Source organism: Acanthopagrus latus, chromosome 12, assembly GCF_904848185.1.
Source record: "Acanthopagrus latus isolate v.2019 chromosome 12, fAcaLat1.1, whole genome shotgun sequence".
In the NCBI taxonomy this organism is placed as follows: domain Eukaryota; kingdom Metazoa; phylum Chordata; class Actinopteri; order Spariformes; family Sparidae; genus Acanthopagrus; species Acanthopagrus latus.
Window position 1 is genome coordinate 6,119,087 of NC_051050.1, and position 21,448 is coordinate 6,140,534.

At 40.5% G+C, this 21,448-nt stretch overlaps 1 protein-coding gene across 3 annotated transcripts in view; it reads left to right on the top strand.

Annotated features, from left to right (window-relative positions):
• Positions 1-21,448, top strand: part of whrna (whirlin a) — a 151,249-nt gene that overhangs the window by 113,075 nt on the left and 16,726 nt on the right. For all 3 annotated transcript variants that reach the window (XM_037117958.1, XM_037117960.1, XM_037117959.1), the window contains 2 exons: positions 16,056-16,268; positions 17,306-17,527. In XM_037117958.1, coding sequence (XP_036973853.1) covers positions 16,056-16,268; positions 17,306-17,527 — 435 coding nt within the window. The remainder of the gene's footprint in view (positions 1-16,055; positions 16,269-17,305; positions 17,528-21,448) is intronic.

The window sequence follows — 21,448 nt, forward strand, 5'->3', positions numbered from 1 at the left end:
CTTTGACAAAGAAACTAGGACGGAAAGGCGAAGTGCACGGCTAACTGACCAGGAGCTCTGTGATGTGAGAGTCTAAACAATCTGTTGGACATTCAGCTTTTGCTTTAGTATTTCATCTATATGCAGGCTGCGAAATCCATCTATTCACCAAACCAACAAACCTTCATAAGCCTAAATAACTAAATAGACTTCGCCTCCAATCTCTATGTTTAAGTTCTAAAACTGACAAGCAGTAGAGGTTCTACTTTCGTCCACTTTCTTTTCTTTTTCATTTATTCAGTTGGGACGGCCTTGGGATAAACAATGTTTTGATTAAGTCAGAGATTATCTTGACATTGCCACTTACCTTATCTTCACTCCAGCTCTGACTGCATCCACAAAAATTCACTTCACACGTGTCTTTCCATTGACTTGATGTCAGAGTTGATTTTCAGGCATTTTTAGAATTGAGTCTTAGTCTGAGACAGCAAGCAATTCATTTTTGTGCCAAATCAATTCGAGTGTTTTTTTTCATTGTAATGTGAAGGACAAACAAACACAACATTTTTATCTCCCCAGAGACATGCCAAAAATAACCAGTTAGTTAATCATTTAACTGCTCAGGTGTTAGGTGCATAGTAGCCAAGTGTTTATGTTTGCAACTTTATTTGTTGTCTTTTTTTTTTTTTAGCTCGCTGCTTGTTTTGATATGAAGCTCCGACAGCTTTTGACGAAGCTCCTTGCAATCTAGCAAAAAACGTCTCCCATGCAGTACATACCTCCCTTGCTGCATTTTTGGAAAGACTCTAAAACTAAAAAAAAACAAAAAAAAAAACACAAACATAAAAAATCACAGCCTATGATATTAAATCATGCCACCACTGAACTGTAAAATGTTGAGGTGATGTAACAATCTTGTGCTTCTTCAGTTTGACGATTGACAGTCATTAATTGCACAACCACTAAAGGAAAACGTACAGGTCATTGAAAAGCATTTGAACCAGTAACCAATGCTCCTATTTTGCTGCACCAATGTAACATTTAAATTATACTTTTACTATGACAGCATGTTATCGGCGTCAGTCAAAGCCCAGCAGCTACAATGGCACGTGAATAATCTGATGTGAGGATTTTATTTTAGTACTCTTTGTGAATGTCTGGTGTGAGAAGGCTCTTCAGCAGCCTCCTCTAGTCAGCCAGGAAAATTTATGACCAGTTGGTTGCTTTCATCTTCACCAAGAATTTACAGGACACTCGCCTTGCCATCCAGTCTCTTATCCACTGTTGCAGAGAAATAACTCTTTCTGATGAAAAATTGCCCGAGCTGTGAGAGGAGCCACACTGCAGCTGCAGAGGTGGGACTGTCCCCTGGACTAGATGATGAGAGGGTCAGAAATACTGGATTACTTATTTTCCTCGCTCTTTTATACTTCAAAGATTATTTTCATTCTAGAGCATTTCTTCCTTATTTAACAGTATAAATACGGCAGCAGGACAAAGGTCCTAAGTTCAGTTCGAGTCTTTGATGATGCAGTTGTATTGTATTGTCTGACTGGTGTCTTGTTTTGGAGGTTTCACATGTGCACTCTCACAGTTCTGATATTCCTCTAGATTCTCTTAAGTATACCATGGCAGTCTTGAGTTCCAGTGATTTCCACAACTCTCATTTTTATGTGATAGGATGAGTGGAACACATGCTACCTTGTCACAAGAAAAATTCACGATAGGTTTGAGCAAATTGATTGATAATTCTGATATGTGGTTAAATGTCCCTCAGCCATTTTCACCTCAGTGAGGTGCTTTGTTAACCACTCCTCTTAACAGAATTGGTGGGTTCGATTTTTCTCTTCACATTTCTTCAGCTCAGTCCATATGTTCTCAATGGAGTCTAAGTCAGGAGTTTGAGGAAGGCTATTCCAAAATCTCAATTCTAGCCTGATTTAACCATTCCTTTACCAATTTTGATGTGTGTTTGGGATCATTGTCCTGTTTGAACACACGGACAATAACCTGGACTTAAACACCTCAAAAACCAAGGAATCGATTGTGGCTTTCCATAAATCCAAATGCACAGAGCTCTTCTGCCCTCTACACGCACAGAGAGGAGGTAGAGAGAGTAAATTCCTTTGGGTTCACATCTTGGCTGACCTCACCTGGACCACACACATCTCTCATCAGGTGGGGAAGGCCCAACAGGGACTTTACTTCCTCAGGAAGCTATAGCACGCTCACCTCCCTCACCACCTGCTTACCAACTTCTGTCGGTCAACAATAGAAAGCCTCCTGACCTACTGCTGCATGGTGTGGTTCTCCAGCTGCACAACACAGGACAGGAAGGACCAGCAGCAGGTGGTGAGAGCAGTACAGCGTATCATCGGGATGACACTATCCCCTCTTAAAGACATTTACACTGGTTGACTCCAAAAGAAGTCCAGCTGTATTGTTAAGGACCCCACTCACCCCGGACATTACCTGTTCTCCCCCCACAACACTGAAAAAAGTAGTTTGTTCAGTTGATCTTGGGACCTGTAACTGCTTTGAAATAAATCAAAGTGACTTTCTTGACTTGTTCAAATCAATAACGTGCTCTTTCAGATCAATCCTGAGCTCCTTAGTTTTCCTCATTGAAGTGTTTGTGGCTGAGTCTAATGGCTGTATCAAACAGGCCCTATTAGAGTGGGCTCAAAAAATCAATGATAATTACTCAGAAGAAGTTAAGAGGCTATGCTGCAAAGACAATATGATTGACACAACTTTCTATAATCACCAATATTGATTGTTCAAGTTGCTGTGCGTATATTTTTGTGTATTACTATGCATTCCACTCATTCCATCACAGAAGAAACGAGAGTTGTAGAAATCATTTGAGTTCAAGACTGCCTTAATATGCATGTTCTTTACAAGTGTATGTACGTTTGACCACAACTCAAGTTGCAGACATATCATAGCATTTCTAATTTATGATATGGCAAATTGACCTCAGCCACCCTACCATCATTCTAAAGTAAGATGACAACACATGCATGCTGATGCGGTTTTAGCTCCTCGTGATTTCCCAGCTAAGGGGATGTCGTGGATCAGTAACCTTTATAAGACGGTGTGCAATCCACTCAGGTTTTAAAGCAACCCGTCATATAAAGGTCTCATCAAGTGTGAGACACTGACAGTTCACTTAGACATGCCTGAATGAAGGGAGAGCAGAGAACAAGCTCACCCTGAGATTCAAAGGAAATCATTATCATTGCCTTCAAGCATCATGTTTCTTTGATTTTCTCCTCTCTTTTCCACTGTTGCAATGACAATACAAATGGCTTCCTAATTAAATGTGTTCGACAGTCTGGTCCTTATTTTCTTTATGTAGATCAGAGCAGAGCAGTTGACATATAATGAACATGTTCATCCTCAAAGTTCATGGTGACACAACATTTTGTGACCCTGGGCTTCACAAATAGCACTAATTCATCTTTTTCCCTTCAAAAGATATTTATAGTCAGGCCAGAGAGGTTATCATGACCCGAGGCAAATCTTTAAAATATTGGTTTGAGGACAGCTTTGTCTGCCATATGTAGTCCACCACAGTCCATAGTTCTGGTTTATTGCTGCAGTGAAATATTTCATTGCTTCGACCTTTGTCTGATGCAGCAGTGGGATTGGAGTACTTCTTACACTTTTTCTTTTTTGTGTTATCAAGACTAAGAGTCTACAGTCATGCCAGCTGTTCTGTAAGACTGTACTTATACACAGCAGTGCTTTGAGTCATATGCTAATGTCAGCATGCTTAAATGCTCAAGCTGTAATGTGAATGCAGAGCAGATTTAAATGTTGACATCTTATAGGTTGGCTATACTGAACACATAACATATTTAGACCATTAACGGAGTGGCTGCTGGACCTCTATACTTCCACTGTCAGTGAAACTAGCTACACCAGACATGAGAACAGAGCAGAAGTGTTGTGTATATGCCCAGACATCTGCTGTAAGAAGCGTAAAATAGGCCAGTTTTCTGTTTTTGTTGTGTTTTTTTGTGCCCGGCCCTGTTATAGAGAAATGGGTCATCATCTATAAATACCTTGTTAAATTAAACTACCTGTATACAGAAAATAGACTCAAAAAGACTGCAAATGGCTTTGCTGACCACCACGTCAGCATTTAACTAGCTAGCTCTACTCTGTAGATGTTAATTTATCTATATCACAATTTGGGTGAAAAATTGATGTTTTCACTGTGCTGTGCTGGGTCAAAAAACTGGAGGGACTATCACAGATGATCACTGTCTTGTTGTTTTTCTGTGACTAACACAACCACATGAGAGATAATTATACCAATTATTGAACTGACTTCCTGAATGGAAGGCCTGTTCTTGTTAAACTCGACCGTCCACCTTCGCAGACGGGCATTGTTTCTCTTTATTCCACATCACCAAACTTCCTCCTTTGCCACCATGTTGATTATTATGTCCACAAGCAGCAACACAGTCAGCACAGTAGTGGCAGGTCGTCTTCTCTCCTTGTTTATCAGTGTCAATATCTTTAAAGCAGCAGTTTTACCTTTTCCTCTGTCCTCTACAATCTCTGCAGTGCACTAACGCCTCATGGTCATTGAGGTGATTTTGTTACTGCCTGTTGTTACAATGTGTCAACAGGGTGAAATTGTTGGTCTTGTTTCATGCTGTTGGAACCATGCTGTGTTTCCAATTCAAACCCCGTCCTATAGACTGACCTTCATGAAATACATGTTATCTGTTTATCTCTCAGATGAAACAATCAGAAGCGGTGGGGATGGTTGTGCCTGTGTGTGTATGTGTGTGTATTTATTGCTGGGTTGTTGTAGGTTTATTATTGATGTCTTTTCGTTCGTCTTCACATGTTGAAGTTGTATTTTCTAGCTTCCATTTACTACTCAGCTTCTGACTGAGCAATGAGGTCCAACATAAATATACTATTATCAGGCAAACCTAAAAACCAATTTTTTTCTTTCACATTAGATATTTATTATTTGATTTTTGTCTGTACCTTAACGGCGACTAACGGAACAAGCAACTGCTAACGTGCGTTGTTCAAAAATTCTCATCTCAGTAAACTCTTTGTACACACACAATGTTCTCAATGCTCGTGTTCATCGATCCTGGTGACACTACGAGCAAAGTTTCATGTTGTGTCAAGCCTTCTTTGTGTTTTAAAATAGTGATTTTGATGCTATCGCTAATTTGCCCCTAGCACCCCGAAAATGAAAATATGGTAAATCTTAAAAGTGCCTCTTTCATCATAATTATGCTTTTATACAAAGGTTTGACTCATATACATTCCTAAAAAAAAAAAAAACCCTGGGTTGCATTTTGGCGAGAGTTTCACTTTAAACGGTGATACTGAAAATTGATGCACAGTATCTGATATCTAAAATGTTTAATTAATTACAGTTATGAGAGTTACTTTAACATTACTACTGCTACGGGAGTTTGGCATCATTATCATAACATTAAAGCCTGACATTACACATGAAAAATGAACACAGCTCGTGTTAGCTGGTGAGCTAAATTTTCACAGAGTATGTTCAACGTATTTCAATTCGCTTGGTGTTAAGAGGTGATAAGAGTAGTTTTATAAAGGCAGATAATTCAGTGGTTTTAGCTTTGTGGCAACTGTTTGTGTTCAGCCCTTTCCTGTTTCAACCTGGCAATGCCCTCTTTGTGCAAAGCCATGTCCATAAAGAAATGGTTCTCTTAGTTTGGTATAGAATTTGACTGGGTGCACAGGGCCATGTCCTACACCATCTAACACCTATGTAAAGACCTGGAATACCAAAGGTGATTGCAAACAATGCCCATGTTGATATCAGGTGTTCACAGCAATCACCCATAGGTGTAATATCCAGGTGTCCTCACACTTTTGACTGTGTTTGTCAGGTGCCTTAATGAAAAAATTACACAGCTCTCCCGGAAGCTCTAGAAATCTTTAAGGATCTTGTAGGAACAGCAAGTGCTCTCTGAAGGCATAAAAGTGCAAGAAAATAATGATGAAAACCACAATTTTTATCATGAGAGTCAAAGTGTAAAAGCTCAGAATAAGCCAAGACAACTAAAGTGCACGTAGGTGGATAGTGTATGTGTGTGTGTGTGTGCCTTTCTATCTCACACACACACTATCATACAAACACATTTGACACGCGTGCGTGTGCACACACACACGCAGGCAAAGAAAGGGCATTACGAGGGAAAGATATGTAGCAGCAGGGCTTTAGGGCTCAGCACCAAGAAAGGAGGTGATAATTCACAGCCCTGCTGCTCCTCCGTGTGAGTCAGAGATCCTCTGTTACAGTCGACCTCCATTATTAACCTCACGCTATGTCAGCAAGTCCCTCAGCATGGATATTAATCTCTCTTTAAATGATCTGCTGGTGATTATGCTGCCTAAATAAACAAGGTGATCCTTGTTCTTATGATGTTCTGCATGTTCTCATGCATGTCTCTCCCTCAAATAATGCCTGTAGATTCACTGCATCCCAGCGGTTACATCCTCTGTCTTTCCAAATACCCTCCCCTCTCTCCCCCTCCATCGTGTAATTGCAGCCCAAAGGCCAAGCCAGACCGATAAGCTAATTAATTAAGGATAGGTCACAAAGCAATTCTCAATCATTAATTCTGCTTTGACCCCATTTGGGCACTGGTCTGGAGCAAATTAATGTTGTTTGAGAGACAACAAAATGTATTTCAGCAAATAACAAGGGTAAATATTGCTATTGTCAGTCAAACCTAATTTGCTTGTTGATTTACTGTGATTTCTTGGAGTTAAAGGTACACTGGGATTTGAGGTTGAGGTTGCACAATAGTCAGTAAGCTGATCATAGATGTACTGACATAAGACAATAGAAATAACATAATTTTTAACAGGAGTACTCTAAGGTGACCAGACATGAGTAAAAACAAAGGTGTTGCTGCAAGGTATTCAAAGACTAACACTGCTGTTACTCAATTTTAATAGTTGCAGAGCTGAACCTAAAATGGGTATTTTTAAACCTGGGTCCTATATTTACATGTTTAGGTGTGTAAATGATTCATACTTGCCAAAATGTATTTACTCAGGCCAGTAGATAAACTCAGCTGGCACCTGTGACATGGCTGTAATGCAGTCCTTTGGGGCAACTGTGACAGAGTCAAAGTTATGTCTAAAGTTTGTTTAGATTTACATTTTGTTAATAATAAAAAAAACTGAAAGCGCAAAAAAAAAAAAAAACATCGAGAAAAAACAACCACTTTTAATGGATGTAATCCTGACAACTGCAGTTGCCCAGAAGGATTTTGTGGTAGCAGGCTGCCAGCTGAAGCGAACTACTGGGCCAATTCCAAAACTTTTTTCCAAGTAGGTGATAGTAGCAGTAGCAGTAGCAGTAGCAAATGTATACATATAAGCCCAGATTTAAAAGCACCAGTACTCCCCTTAAGCTTTGTCAACAAAAAATCCATCTTTGAAAACTGATGCCTCCAAAGCTAAGAACAAATGTAATTCTAAGACTGCCTCTGTTTTGCATTAGATTTTAGACAGGGAAAAAGATAAGCAAGGTTGAGACTGAAGTGAAAGGAAATAGACATTCTGTGAATAATGGCTGAATGAAATCCACTGGCCTGAGTGAAATGATAAACACTCTCGGACTAGGTGAGACTTGTGCCACAGAAATCCAAATCCACCTCACGAAATTTGTGTTTACTGTTCCTCAAGGCTGCAAAGAATTTAAATTCAGGTTTGGACTACAAAAAGAACAGAACAACCAGTGTCAAAATGTGTGAGGCAAGATAAGATTTGGCAGCTTATTCAGAGGTGGTGCAGGGTTATGCTTGTAATAATAAAAAAGCTGTCTATGAAGTGTGTAAATCTGCATTCGCTTTACACAAGCAGTGTCTCTGATGTGGCAGCATTCTCACTCTTGTTTCATTCTGTCACTTAACTCATTTTTGCTTACTGATCACTTGCAAGCTGAGATAATCAAACCTGACAGGGGGGCCATCTGGGATCAACCTCCATAACCACCTGCCTCATTTCACACACAGTTTAGTTTCTCTTTTGATTATTTCTTACTGACTAGCCTATGAGCATAAAGATGCTTACATTTGTATTTTCATCTACCATTAATGGGTGATTATTTGAGATAACTGCTCCGAACATAAGGCTCGTTCGCTCTCAACATTTCAGGTTTTGAGTATGTTAGGGTGAGGAACAGGCCAGGTTCAGCTGTTATCTAGCTGGTGTCACTGATGCATCCTGCAGCTGAAATATGTCTGCATACAGCTCATCATGGAATTAACTGAATTAACTTTGTAAATTTGACAGTGAACATTAATGTGAAACTCTCGCCAAGATGCAAACTAGGCTTTTTTTTGTGAATGTAGCCGAGTCAAACCTTCATCTAAAAGCATAATTATGATGAAAGAGGCACTTTTAAGATTTACTATATTTTCGTTTTCAGGTCAAATTCATTTTCAATTGGAGTGCTACGGGCGCTTATATTATAGCATCAAAATTGCCATTTTTAAAACGCTCAGAAGGCTCGACACAACATGAAACTTTGCTCACAGTATCACCCGGGTCTCTACACATAAACACGTGCATTGAGAACATTGTTTGTGTACACAGAGTTTACTAAAAAGAAAGATTTGGACAACTCACGTTAGCAGTTGCTTGTTCCACTATCCTCCATCCTGCCAGCTGAGAAGTATCAACTTCCGAATGCAACTTAACATGGAGCTTCAGATACAAGTTCTGTATAAATGCAAGGATAATTCATTGTTTTGTCATTAGCGAAAATCAATATTGACCTTGAAGTTGAAAAAGGAGCCTCATATAAGAAACAATACTAAATAAAAAGCTGGAAAAGTCATGTTAGGTATTGCGTTGCATTGTTGCTGGAAGACAGTAGCATTCCACCTTAACTCTCCTCCAAGTTACGTCACATTCTGAAACCGACACTTCTCCACTGGCAGGACGGCGGCTAGTGGAACAAGCAACTGCTAACGTGAGTTGTTCAAAAACTCTAATGAGTGCCATCACTGTATCATCCCCAAGCAGCAGTTGTGTGACAACAACAAGACAAACTTCTTATATTTTTTTTAATTTAGCTGTCTGAATCTGAATTTCTTATCTTAAAGTTATCATTAAATTTCATATTTTGACAGCTAGTAGGTTTATTCAACTCTCAGACGTTTCAGAAGTTACTTGTGTGCTTTGCCACATGTGCGATGTCACAACATTCATTATAAGCAGTCTCGTACATGTCTTTGAATGGCATCAAGTCATGTTATTAACGCAGTTCAGTTTTTAGTTTTTCACAATGCTAGCAGAGTGGCCCTGGGGATGGAAGAGAACACTTTCAGTTTAGGGGTGTAACAATTCATCTGCTGCATTGATGAATCAATTTATATTCCTACGATCCAACTACATCGATCTGTGCTCAGCAAGTTGGCCTTCCAGGTGACATATATCGATTAAAACTTGTTTGAAATAGTAAAGAATCGATTGTATCGATACTAGAAAATTGCACATTGGATTTAAGCATGGCAAACCGTGGCAAATCGTATTGGCAACCAGGAATCGTGAAACAAATTGAATCGTTGTTAAAATTAATCGTTAGATGCCTGCTTTCAGTACAGTGTAAATCCCACCATTGTTTTTCATTGTAGCCCAAGTGGGGAATAAGCTTAATTGTTGTGCCTTCCGGCCTTTGAATTTCAAAGAAAAACCCAGTAACAAAGCAGTGATCAGCAACGGCCAAGCACCAGTGGGTGTTTCCTGTCCTCACAGGGCAGCATTGATCCTCTCATAGCTAATTACAGCAACACACAACAATACGGTGAAGATGCTATGCTAGAAAAATTAAGTATCTAAGTATGGTTAGCTGCCCCACCTCTGTTTAAAGTTTGCACAGTCGGTTCCCCATGAAGCTATCAGGACAGTCTCCCACACAGTGAATGAAACAATCTCATTCCTGCAGCTGTATTATGGATTATTTGTAAGGCAACATTTTGTAAAAATTAGCATTTTGTGTGATGCCGGAGCCGCCACATTTTGTGAGTGCAACACTATCATAAAAAGATTATTTAAATAATTTGACTAATTGAAAATAAATTGCATAAAACCTGTAAGACTATAAAAATTGAAAAAAAAAATAAGAAAAACAATGAAAATGCCAAATTATCTCGCTGTGTCAGTGTTTATCAGTCAAATGTGTAATACATCACCACCATTACCATCAAGAGATACATTGTGCTTGAACATACAGTCCTGTAAACATAGGTTCATGTTTTTTGGCTGTGCACTATAAATCAGCAGGTACTCTAAGAGCAGCAGGTAATTGCCTTAAACATTAAATTCTTATCTGGTCACAGGTATTGATTCTGGTTCTAATAATCTTTCCTGATGCATGAAAGAATTTTGCAGATGTGGCCTCTCTCTGAGCAAAATATCACACACACACACACACACACACACACACACACACACACACACACACACACACACAGTTAAAGCACAGAGGTTGGTTGGGAGACACTTTTGCAGTGATAAGCGAGCACTATTTCTCCCCTTGATGAAGCTGATAATCAGTTCTATTGCGATAAAAGCGGGGCTGATTTCACTTCTTGCCAAAGTGAAGAGATAAAGGCCGCTTCAAGCCTCATCATCGAGCAGCAGACTAGCTCTGACTCCATGACTTGAACACATTTCTTTCGTGGTTAATGTTATCAATGATGGACACTTACTTCTCCATCTGATGGACAAGCATTACAGCTCATAATGTGATTAAATCAGAAGACAGTCACCTGGAGGGAATGTAGGTATATGCCAGCCTCACAGTGGAGTGGTCCAAAGATGTAAGAAATATGTCTGTTATCATCTCTTCCTGGCTGTGTAGAGACCCTCGTAAAGTTTATATAGACCTTAAGGTTCTATCAGCCGGGGGTCCCTACTAGAAATGAGAAATTATTGGATCTGTCTAAGACAGTAATGTTACAACGTGGCAGAGGTACAGTACACTTGTTCTGTCTGTAGTTGCTTGGAAGCTTTTGTTACAGCTCTACTTAAAGCTGGTTGTCAACCTGATATTACTTATTACAGGCAAGTTTCACTGACTTCTGTCTCCTGCTTCAGTTCAAAGAGCCCTCTGTCATATCAAAGGCTGGTAAATCAAGCCTGTTCTGCTGCGGTCCTCAGTCATGGAATGATCTGCAGGCAAAGTTTAACTTGAGCCCCTTGTGTCTTTACAATTAATGTAGATGCAAAAAAATGGCAGTGGGCAGTGCCAGCTGCAGGTGCTTCATAAATGTCTCATGCTTTTGTTATTTAATTTGATTTGATTTGATTTAATGGGGTCTTGTCATGTCCTTGCCATCACTATTGTGACCCTGTCTTGGCAAGGTCTCACTTGTAAAAGAGATTTTAATCTCAGTGTGACTTCCGAGTTAAATAAAGGTTATATATAGACCTCATGTTTAAATACCAGGATCTGCCCCAGCAGGTCAGACACAATCTGTGCCACCATCATGTTCAATCGATTTTCATAGTGTTGGCATGGCAATCTTTTCTCTTCGTTCTTCAAGTTTCTCCTCAGCTGTTTTCATCCTCGAAAAAAAAGGCCTTACACTCTCTGTGAGAGATTAATGCCATCGTTTTGTTAACAAACATGGGCAGTTTGAAGAGAAGTAAGAAACCAAGGCAATCTTTTGTAATAGTAAGTACTTTTGACTGCATTTATGGCAAATGAGCTGAAAAACACATAAACAAACTCTCAACTGGCATTGTATTGTCTTGTTTTCTCTTGACCTGTTTTGCTCTGTGATTAAAGGTTAAGTAACTGAAGTTAATGGCACTCTGACACTTTAACAGTTCATAGTTTTATTTCATCATTGTTGTTTTCTGTGACTAAAACATTCCTTGTAATTCCCCATGACAGAGGGTGGCGCTCATGTTAATGTCCGTCCCTTAACACAAGGTTTTATATTCGCTCCGAACCGCCTTTCTCTGAAGTGCAGTGGGCTAAGTTTGCTTCTCTTCACCTGAGTTTGTGGTTGGTGGTTGTGCAGTATCTGAGTGGAATAAGGGATTATAACCCCTGTTTTAGTTCAAATATGGTCACTAGTGTCAGATGTGAGCAGTCCAGAGCTGCAGCTATCAAATATTTTTAGAATCGAGTATTCTACCAATAATCCCATTGATTAATCAAGTAATCTAATAAAAAACAATTTAGCATTATTAAACAACAATACCAAATAATGCATAACGAAAGTGACAGGCCTGTTAAATAGTATGATATAGACATACAGGTATTTATTCCAACTATTCCTAACACCAGGAGTAAGGGTGTGTGTGAGTGAGAGTGAGAGAGACGAGATGAGTGTGTGTGTGTGTGTGTGTGTGTCACACTAGTCATACCAACATCAGACTACAGCCTCTACACATACCACACTTTCTAACTAGCGATGCTAGGCTACGTTAAATTAGCTAACATCAATGTTTACATTAGCTTGTGTCGGCGACGCTTGGTGAGCTGGTGTTAACAGCTGGATGCTTTCAGTTCAGATGTTGAGTCATTGTTGACGTGCTGTTGTGGTACGCCAGTTCTGCTTCGCAGTCGACACACTGCACTTTATCTTCTTCTTTAAGTGTGAATGATTCCAAACTTTGGACATTCTCTGTCTTTATTAAGGGTTAGATTAAGAGATGATTAAGACCAGGACATGAAGAAAATGAACTAGTTTATCCTTGAGGTAAGATTGTTTGTCAAGTGGTAAATGTAGTTTGCTAAAAAAAAAAAAAAATTGTTTATTTATCAATTTATCTGTTGACTTAAGTCTGACGAAGTCGATTGTCATATTATCTGCTTACCTCTGTAATTGAATGTGGTGCTTATGATGTGATTAGATTGTATTATGTCCTCTTTTCTGTTTAAACATCATGATCAAGATGGTAAATTACACAGACGTTAATTTGTCTCAACAGGAAGAGCTTCACAGGGCTGAGCTTGGAGCTCTAAAACTCTGATAATGAAATTTCTAAATCAAGGCAGATAGAGATATTCACTGATTTCTCTCTATCTGAAGAATAAAGAATATGTTATGCTGGAAACTGCCTTTCCAGCTGAGATAATATTACATTTGGATCTCTCTCACATACGCAGGCTGCCTCTCTGTGGGGAGAAACTGTCACTCTTTGCCTTCCTCTCCTACCCACCACTTCTCAACTCTTTGTTTTCTATGCAGTTTTGTTTCTATGACCTCTCTTGTCCTCTGTCCTTCCCCCTGAAGATGTACATCAGCGCTGCAGACTAACCTTCCTCACTGTATCTTATTTTAACATCAGTAAAGTCCTCTTCCGTCCTCCTGCAGTTGGTTGATTTGGGTGTCTAGATTCACATAAATCTCACAAACACTTGAAGTAAAATTTGCATGAATGTCAACACAACACTGTTTGTTGATGGTAATCAACACTTAGATAAGCCTCAGTGTTGTTGTCTTCACCTACAATCTAATATTCCTGCAACTGAGAACTTTAGTCAAAAACCTGCATCATGGGTGTTAATCCACACCTTCCAGCCAATCAGAATGTGAATTCTCAGTAGCAATAGCAGAAAAACTTAAAATTAATCTGTCTTTACAAAGTTGAAGCAACACAGAAATGACATGTATACACAACTAATCTACAACCACATTTTGACAGAAGTGCTTTTTCTCAACCTCATAAGAAAATATTGTGTGTGAACCAACTCAAACACCTAAAAGATGTAAGTATGATCCAGTGATTGAGGTTGTCAGCAACAACCTTATTGTGAAAAACAGTATACATAGATAAATATACTTTCTAGGCCTGTATAGAAAACGGTTACAGAACAGAACCATACTGTTCAGGCTGTTTGCAGATCTCACGGTCATTTTCTTGTTTCTCTGAAATTCCACAGATGTTTTTTCTAAAATGGCAGAGCAGCTCTTTTTTTACCCAGCGGAGTCACTCTTGTGCTTCATGTCATTTTTAGAAACCATCTTGAATCCAGCAGCGTTAGTCATCCCATTTGTTTTCTGGTTGTTGGTACAAAGAGGTTTCTGACGACCATGTGAGCCTCTTCAGTCCAGCAGCTCAGCCAGCCATTTACTCGTTTTTCAGGATGGTTTTGCATAAAAGTCACTGGATTTGATAGTCTGAGCTATGTTTACAGATAAGTAAGGTGCAGTGAAGTGCAGTCTGCTGTACAGCATGACCCTGACAGCAGCAGAGTGCAGGGAGAGAGTGGTTTTTGTGTCCCAGACATTAATGTTTAGACTAATGGAGTTGTGATTCAACAAAACACAGGGGAGAATAGTCTCACAGTTGGTAAAATACCTTTTTGTACTTTATCTAAACTTTGTTCTGCTCTTTGTATTGTTAAAAAGAAGTCCAGCTATAGCAGAGATAAGTCGCGTGACATTTTCCGAGTCTTAACTCCGACAGCTTTTGATCCGGCTTCATCTGATTTCCTCTTTATTGAGTGGATGTCGATGGCGGCCGTTGTTGCTGTTGGTCACAGCGATAAAAGTGCCAGTCAGCTTATCATGGCATTTAGCAAACCCAGCCAGAACATGACCTCAGAGATGGAACAGCTCCAACACATGCACCAGCTTACCGGACGTCGATTAACTGTAAAGTCGTGCTTTTACAGTAAAAGCGGCCTCTTTTTGTCCTCGTCCATCGCCTTCTCAAGCAGACCTCATTAGCCGGAGACTGCAGGTGTTCCACTCCAGTTGAGTGACGACCGTTTTCATTAGCTCCCTCAAGTGCCAATCTGCCCTCTAATACGACTGCCAGAGAAATACTGACTGCTCACAGGCCTCGTGTGGTCCCCGTCGGTTCACACCATGGCGCCCTTGAGCTAAGTAACCGGGACGCGGACGCTCTAAAGAAATTTCTTGTGGTAAGCATCTAGGTGATTAAGATTCAGGCAGGGTAGCTGCAGAGTTCACCTTGGGCATTAAACAGTAGTTGGCTCTGCTTAGGCCAGGACTCTGGGACAGCCACTGCCGATGATTCAGATGGGCGAGTGCGATCGAGAATTGAGGATGAGATGGAGGCAGAGAGCGAAGGAGAAAGAGGAAGGGAAGACGTTGCCACCCGGGCCTGTGTCTTCCTCCTGTTTCCGTCTCGTACAAACACAGACAAACACAGACCCCGGAGCTGTGACTTTGAAGTGCTTTCTTTGATTAAGGCGTTAATTAAAGAAAAGGGTGCATGTTACTGAGCAGATAACTGAGAAGAGAAAAGGGAGAAAAAGGAGCAGATATGGAGCGGAGAAGTGGTAATGGCAGCTCGGTGAAGTGCCAGAGTGTTGTTTCTCCTGACTGGCAGAGGACAGATATGAAAGCTGTTAAAGGAAAAAAAGACAAAAACCTGCCACCTACATGTGTGAACTGAGTCTCTGTCCTGCTGCAATCTGTGGTGTGAGTGCCACACAGCATTATGATAATGGATGATGGTGGGGCAGCAGGAAGAAGGAGGTAGCATGATAATTTATTCTTTTGGGAGGAGAAGACTGATGGGTGGTTCATTGTATGTGGGTGTAATTAATGTTCTTGTTCTTTTTCTGTCCTCCCTGACGGGGTTCCTGCCATCATCTCCCCTCTAACCCTCCTCCCGCTCCCCTGTCACCTTTGGGTCCTCTTGGTTATCTCCCCCTCTTCCCTTCCAATCTATCAATTCCTTCTTCTACACTTCCTGTGTTTTCTATCTCCTTCCTCAGCTTCTCCCCTCCTGCCAATTTAAACGTCTGTCCTCTTCCTCCCTTGTTGTCCTCACTCTTTTATCATTTTTCTTTCCTCTCCTCTCTCATCCTCTTCTTCTCCTTCATCCTCCCCACCTCTTCATTTTCCTATAAAATCCCATATGACAGCTGCTGGCCTACACCTTGCCTCTTCTGTATTCATTCTCATCATTTTTTCCTCTCACTACATCATACATGAAATGAAATAAAAATCACTTATTATAAGCTTACAATAAATAAATGAAACAAACATTAAATTGTCCTCTCCATCTCTTGTCTTTTTCTTTTTCCCTCCCTCCACCTACGCCAGCCTGGGTTCTACAAAGGTGTGGCGGGCTCTCAGGTGACCCTTTCCAGCCTGGTGAACCAGTCGAGGGCCATGCTGGAGGAGCAGGCACGCCACTTGCTGACGGAGGCGGAGCGGCAGACCATGGGCTACTATGTGGAGGAGTACCGGGACGGACACATCGGGGTGGAGCAGCTAGTCGTGGCGCTGTTCGAGCTGCTCAACACACATGCAAAGGTGAAAGCTGAGGGAGTTATGTGTTGAGGAAGAAAAGAAATAGATCAAAGAGAATCACTCTCCTTATGCAGGACCGTGTTCTCCTGTTCAGTCTGTGTTTTTGATTGCTGTGAGCTTTAGAATTGAGGTTTTCTGAGCCCCTCTCAGATTTATGCCAAGGCTTTTTGCCAATGCCCACGCTTCTGTTTTGTTTTTCCTTCCTCCCCGGCTCTTAAAAGATTTTTGATTTTCTCATAGTCTGCAGTGGTTCACCTTGTAGAAGAACACAATAAATCAAAGGCATTTTATTTCCAATTTCTCAAGTACACTCCTGTATCATACACCCCAAAACGCTTTCCCAGGAGCCTTGCAGAGTATTTAGAGCTACAGCACAACCTTCTTATGGAATTGATTGTTTTTGTACAAAATTACAAAAGGAGTTCATCTAAAATAAAAGTAAAATTAAGTCAAAGTTAATCATATGAAAGACTAAAACATTCATATAACGAAAACAAAAAGAGGTTATTTTGGTGATCAGGATTTGTCTGCCTTCTCGCCAATATATCGAAACCTGATGGCACAAAAATACTTTTAAAAACTCAATGACATGTCTATCTCCAAAAACTGTGACCCCCAAAATAATCCACAGACCTTGCTGAGTGCAGTTTCATTTCGGAACTATATTTTTATTTTGCTGTCACAACACGAGCCATATGTGACATCTCATCCATAAGTAGGCACAGTGTCCTTTTGTGCAGTGGTGCAGCTGTTGAGTGTTGTTCAGTAGAGAGAAAATAGCTCCTAATTGAAACTGCTCACAACAAGTTCTGTCAGGCTTATGATTTCTGGGAATGATGATTTTCAAATGTAGTTTTTATGCACTTAAAGCAATCACAAGTGGCAAATATGTGTTTTTTGATTTCGGGGTGAACTATCCCTTTAAAAGCCTGTTCAGCCTAAAATTAGGTTTATTGTCGTTGGTGCAGCCCACCCATGTCTGTCACATCATACCTTTGCCTCCCCTCTTGTTTCTCCCCTCTGAACCTTCCTCCCCTCAGTTCTCTCTGCTGTCAGAGGTGCGAGGCCTGGTCACCCCACAGGACCTGGAGCATTTTGACGGGTTGGTGCTGCGTCGTGAAATTCAGGCTCTAAAGGCACGCCAGGGGACTGCTGGAGCCATGGCACTCCAACAAGACTCCCTGTCCATGGTGTCATACCCAGATACCCTGACCTCGTCCTCGGCCAGCTTCATGACCAACACCACTCTCAGCTCTGCACGGGTAGGCCGAGGGTTCAGTAGTTCTGACACTATCTGACTATTCTCAATTAAAAGAATATAGAAAGGCATGCTTATTCCTGGGTTAGCTGAGAAGAACAGTTTTTCTTTTTCCTTTTAATTTGAAAATTATGGACTGTGTGGAAACATGACAAGTATATATATGTGGATATTTTGGGACAGAAATGGCTGCTCTCTTAAGCTCACTCTGCTTAAAATGAATATTTCATGTGCAGCGGTTTTTTGAGATTGCATTCTAGTACAACAAATTTTGATGGAAGCACCTGAGCTTGGCTATTTTTGTAGTCTGCCTCACTGTCTGTTTGGATTATGATTGGTTCCCTCTCTGTTTGACTGTCCGCCCACTCTTACTTTCCTTTAACTGTGTGTGTTTCTGTGTGTGTGTGTGTGTGTGTGTGTGTGTGTGTGTGTGTGTGTGTGTGTGTGTGTGTGTGTGTGTGTGTGTGTGTGTGTGTGTGTGGGAGAGAAAGATAGTTGGAGAAATAGAGACAGAGAGCAAATTGTGATATATTTCCATGGATTTTTAACAGATTCTGCTGTAGAAAGATCCTGCCCTGGTGTGGACTTTGTCAGGCTGAACAATAACACGTTTCAGTGGCTTCCTGTAGAGACTGAAAAGTCTTTCAGACGATATTTGATAGGTTGTGTTTTTCTTCCACCTCAATGACCCCCACCCCCCCACACCCCCTGTAGGAGAGGCTGCTGTGGCTGATAGATATGATGGAGGTAGGGATCACTGCTGTGAGTGATGTATGCAAACCCCGACATTCAGGTTACACACCCAACAAGGGGTAGTAAAGTTCCCTGTGGACAGATGTGTACGAGACACACTCACATATGCTCAGACTCTCACCTCGGTTTGTGGTTTTTGATATTAAACTTTTTATTCATTTAAAAGAACATGAGAAAAAAAAAACAGAACAATTTTTTTTTTTGATATTAAACTTTTTATTCATTTAAAAGAACATGAGAAAAAAAAAACAGAACAAAGAAAAAAAAAACAGAACAAATGGTTTGTGGTTTTGCAGTGCATTTGTTTGCAGTGTTTTCTTCTTTTTTGATCTTCTTTCTCCACTTGGACTTGTAGTGCTTGTAAGGACAGTGATTTGTTTCTCTCCACAGTCCTCGTGATAAACATTGTGACTGTACAGGAATTATCTTGCTCTTTTTATGAGGGGGACCAAAGACCACAAAAAGAACAGCTTGTGTTTCATTGTAAAGAGTTTCATTCAGCATATATGTTAATGTTTGAATGTGTTGAACAAAAATGTGTGTGCTTGCCTGTTAGTAAATAACTCCAGGCATTTAGTATATTTTGCCCAGAAAACAATTAAACCCTCTCCTCAATTTGATTACTGAAAACATTCACAAGAGGAGCCCGTTTGTTTTCCACTTCTGTAATCAGGTTCTAATTGTAGAAGAAAACAATTGTTGTGTGGGAGGCATTCAATGTAGGTGAAATTTAATTGAAAAGCTAAAATCCTGGAATGTTTTACTTCAAATATTGCGGCAAACATAGTGGAAATATTTCTCTGTCATCACAGATTTCCATCTTGGAAAGACAAAACCAGTGTTTGTTCTTGTTTTATGCCATCGCTTCTCCCAATCTTGTTTAGCATCTTGGAGTTTTTGTTTCTTCAACAAGTAATGCCTTAACATGCTGTAGACACTCTTCATAGTGAAATATTTGCTCCAGTCATGCATTCCAAAGCCTGGAACCACAGCAAAGCACTTTCACTTTGAGAGATAACATTTATATTTGAGTCATTATTACTTGCTTCAAATTGGGAGATAATCACCTCAGCCCCACCTCTCCATCTGCTCTGTTTGTATGCCTATTCATATCAGTTGTTTACTGAGAAGGCTTTTGTTCAGTTCAGTTTACACAGGTGCCAACAATTCAAAACAAAATGCCTCCCTGTGTAGTAAATGTGTCAGCAGGAGAATGTATGGTTGTGGATGAAGACGACTGATTACACAGATGTCCACACACACACAGACACACACACACACAGCGTCTAAGCTGACGGCGGAGATAAGCTGTTGACTGTCTGCAGATTTTTGCAGCAAACAGTCCTTCATATTCAGAAGGGTTTTCTCTGCCTTTCTGCTCCCCCCTCTGAGAGACAACATTTGCGTGTGTGTGTTTCGGTTTGTATTCTTCTCGCATGTATGTGTGTCTATTTGTGCTGTTTTGGACCCATGGGTGACTGCTACCACTGCTGTGTTAAGCAGATTAGAGAACTGGGTGGGTTTGGGAGGATAACAACATTGGATTTGTGAACCACACTCACAACCAGGTATGTAGTTAACTGCTTATCAATGCATGTGCACATGCACAAATGGTACACAAATACACGCGGCACACACATATCTGTGAGACAATCACAGACACACTCACACACACACACGAACACAGTTGCAGCTTGAATAGTTAAACATAATGTTGCTGTTGGATGATTCTGGAAAACCTCAGATTACTCTCAGTAACAATGTCTATGTCAGTTTCCTGCTGATGTACATGTCAGCTACAGTTGGGTTGATTTATGGTTAAGTTAAGGAAACGTAGCTGTATTCAGAAAGCCTATATAAAACAGCCAAACTTTTATTTCAATATGTGTTGAAGGAATTATGTCATTTTTCACAGCAGTGGACACCATCTGTCAAGGTTGTGAATAGCAAATCAGCAATAACTCTTAAAGGAGTCATACTACACTAATTTTAAGGTTCATAATTTTATTTTGGGTAACTACTAGAACATGTTTTAGTGCTCAAAAAACATCTCCGTTTTCCCATACTGTCCACTGCTGCAGCACTGTATTCCCCTCTGCTTGAATTTCCTCCGGGATCAATAAAGTATCTATCTATCTATCTATCTATCTATCTATCTATCTATCTATCTATCTATCTATCTGTCTGAAACTGTCTGTCTTAGCGCCTGTCATTTTAAGGCCCGCCTCCCAATTACCAAGTCTCCTCTGATTGGTCAGCTCACAAACGCCCAAGCCAATGCTCAAAACAACAGAGCAGATGTGCTTAGTAAATTCCCACGTGTCAAACTAGCTGCTAGGCTTAAATTACGCAAATGTTTGACATGATGACAGTTATTTAACAGTTATTTCAGAGTATTTTTGTCTCATCATTAACAAACCTCTGTGCAGACACCTGCAGCCAAATAATAACACAAATACTAGCACAATGTGTTTTGGCCTTGCATAGACCAAACACTGCAAGGCCACCAGGTGCCAAAAAACACCTTCCACAATCAACCATCTGTGGGCAGATCAGTAGTCTTTGTACTCACAATTGCTTCCACTGTTGCTGCAGTCTAACGTCTGTGACCCTGTCAGGCTTCCCTGCAGTCATCACAGAATGTGAATCAAAGCTGCAAATGCAGACAAGCTTGGAGTATTCAATCTAGATTTCACAACATTTGTCTTTAAAGTTGGTCACCATGTCAGTTTAGGTGATTATGGGTGCTTAAATTCTTGCTGTGACTTAGCTGAGAGACATGTCAGACTACATGAAGAACCAGGTGTATCTTACAGTGTGACAGTAGGGATGACAGGGGCAGACAGGGAAAACAACCAATTTCAACGACCATGGCATCATAAATGTCAAAGAGCATGTCATAGACGTTGTCAAACATTGTAAGAGAAAGTGCAGGAATTGTGACATGCTTGTCTTTTCGGCCTGAGGCGTCACAGCCGAGAACTGGTTGTTTTCCACAATAACAAACCTACACAGGGCAGGTTTTCATTTACGAGATGCACCACATCCATCAAATCTGGGAATTATTGAGCTGAAATTGTTTTATCTGATCCCTGCAGTCAAACATATCACAGCCACCTCCATTCTGCTTTCACAACACAACACTTCACACTGCTTCCTGCATCGAACGCTG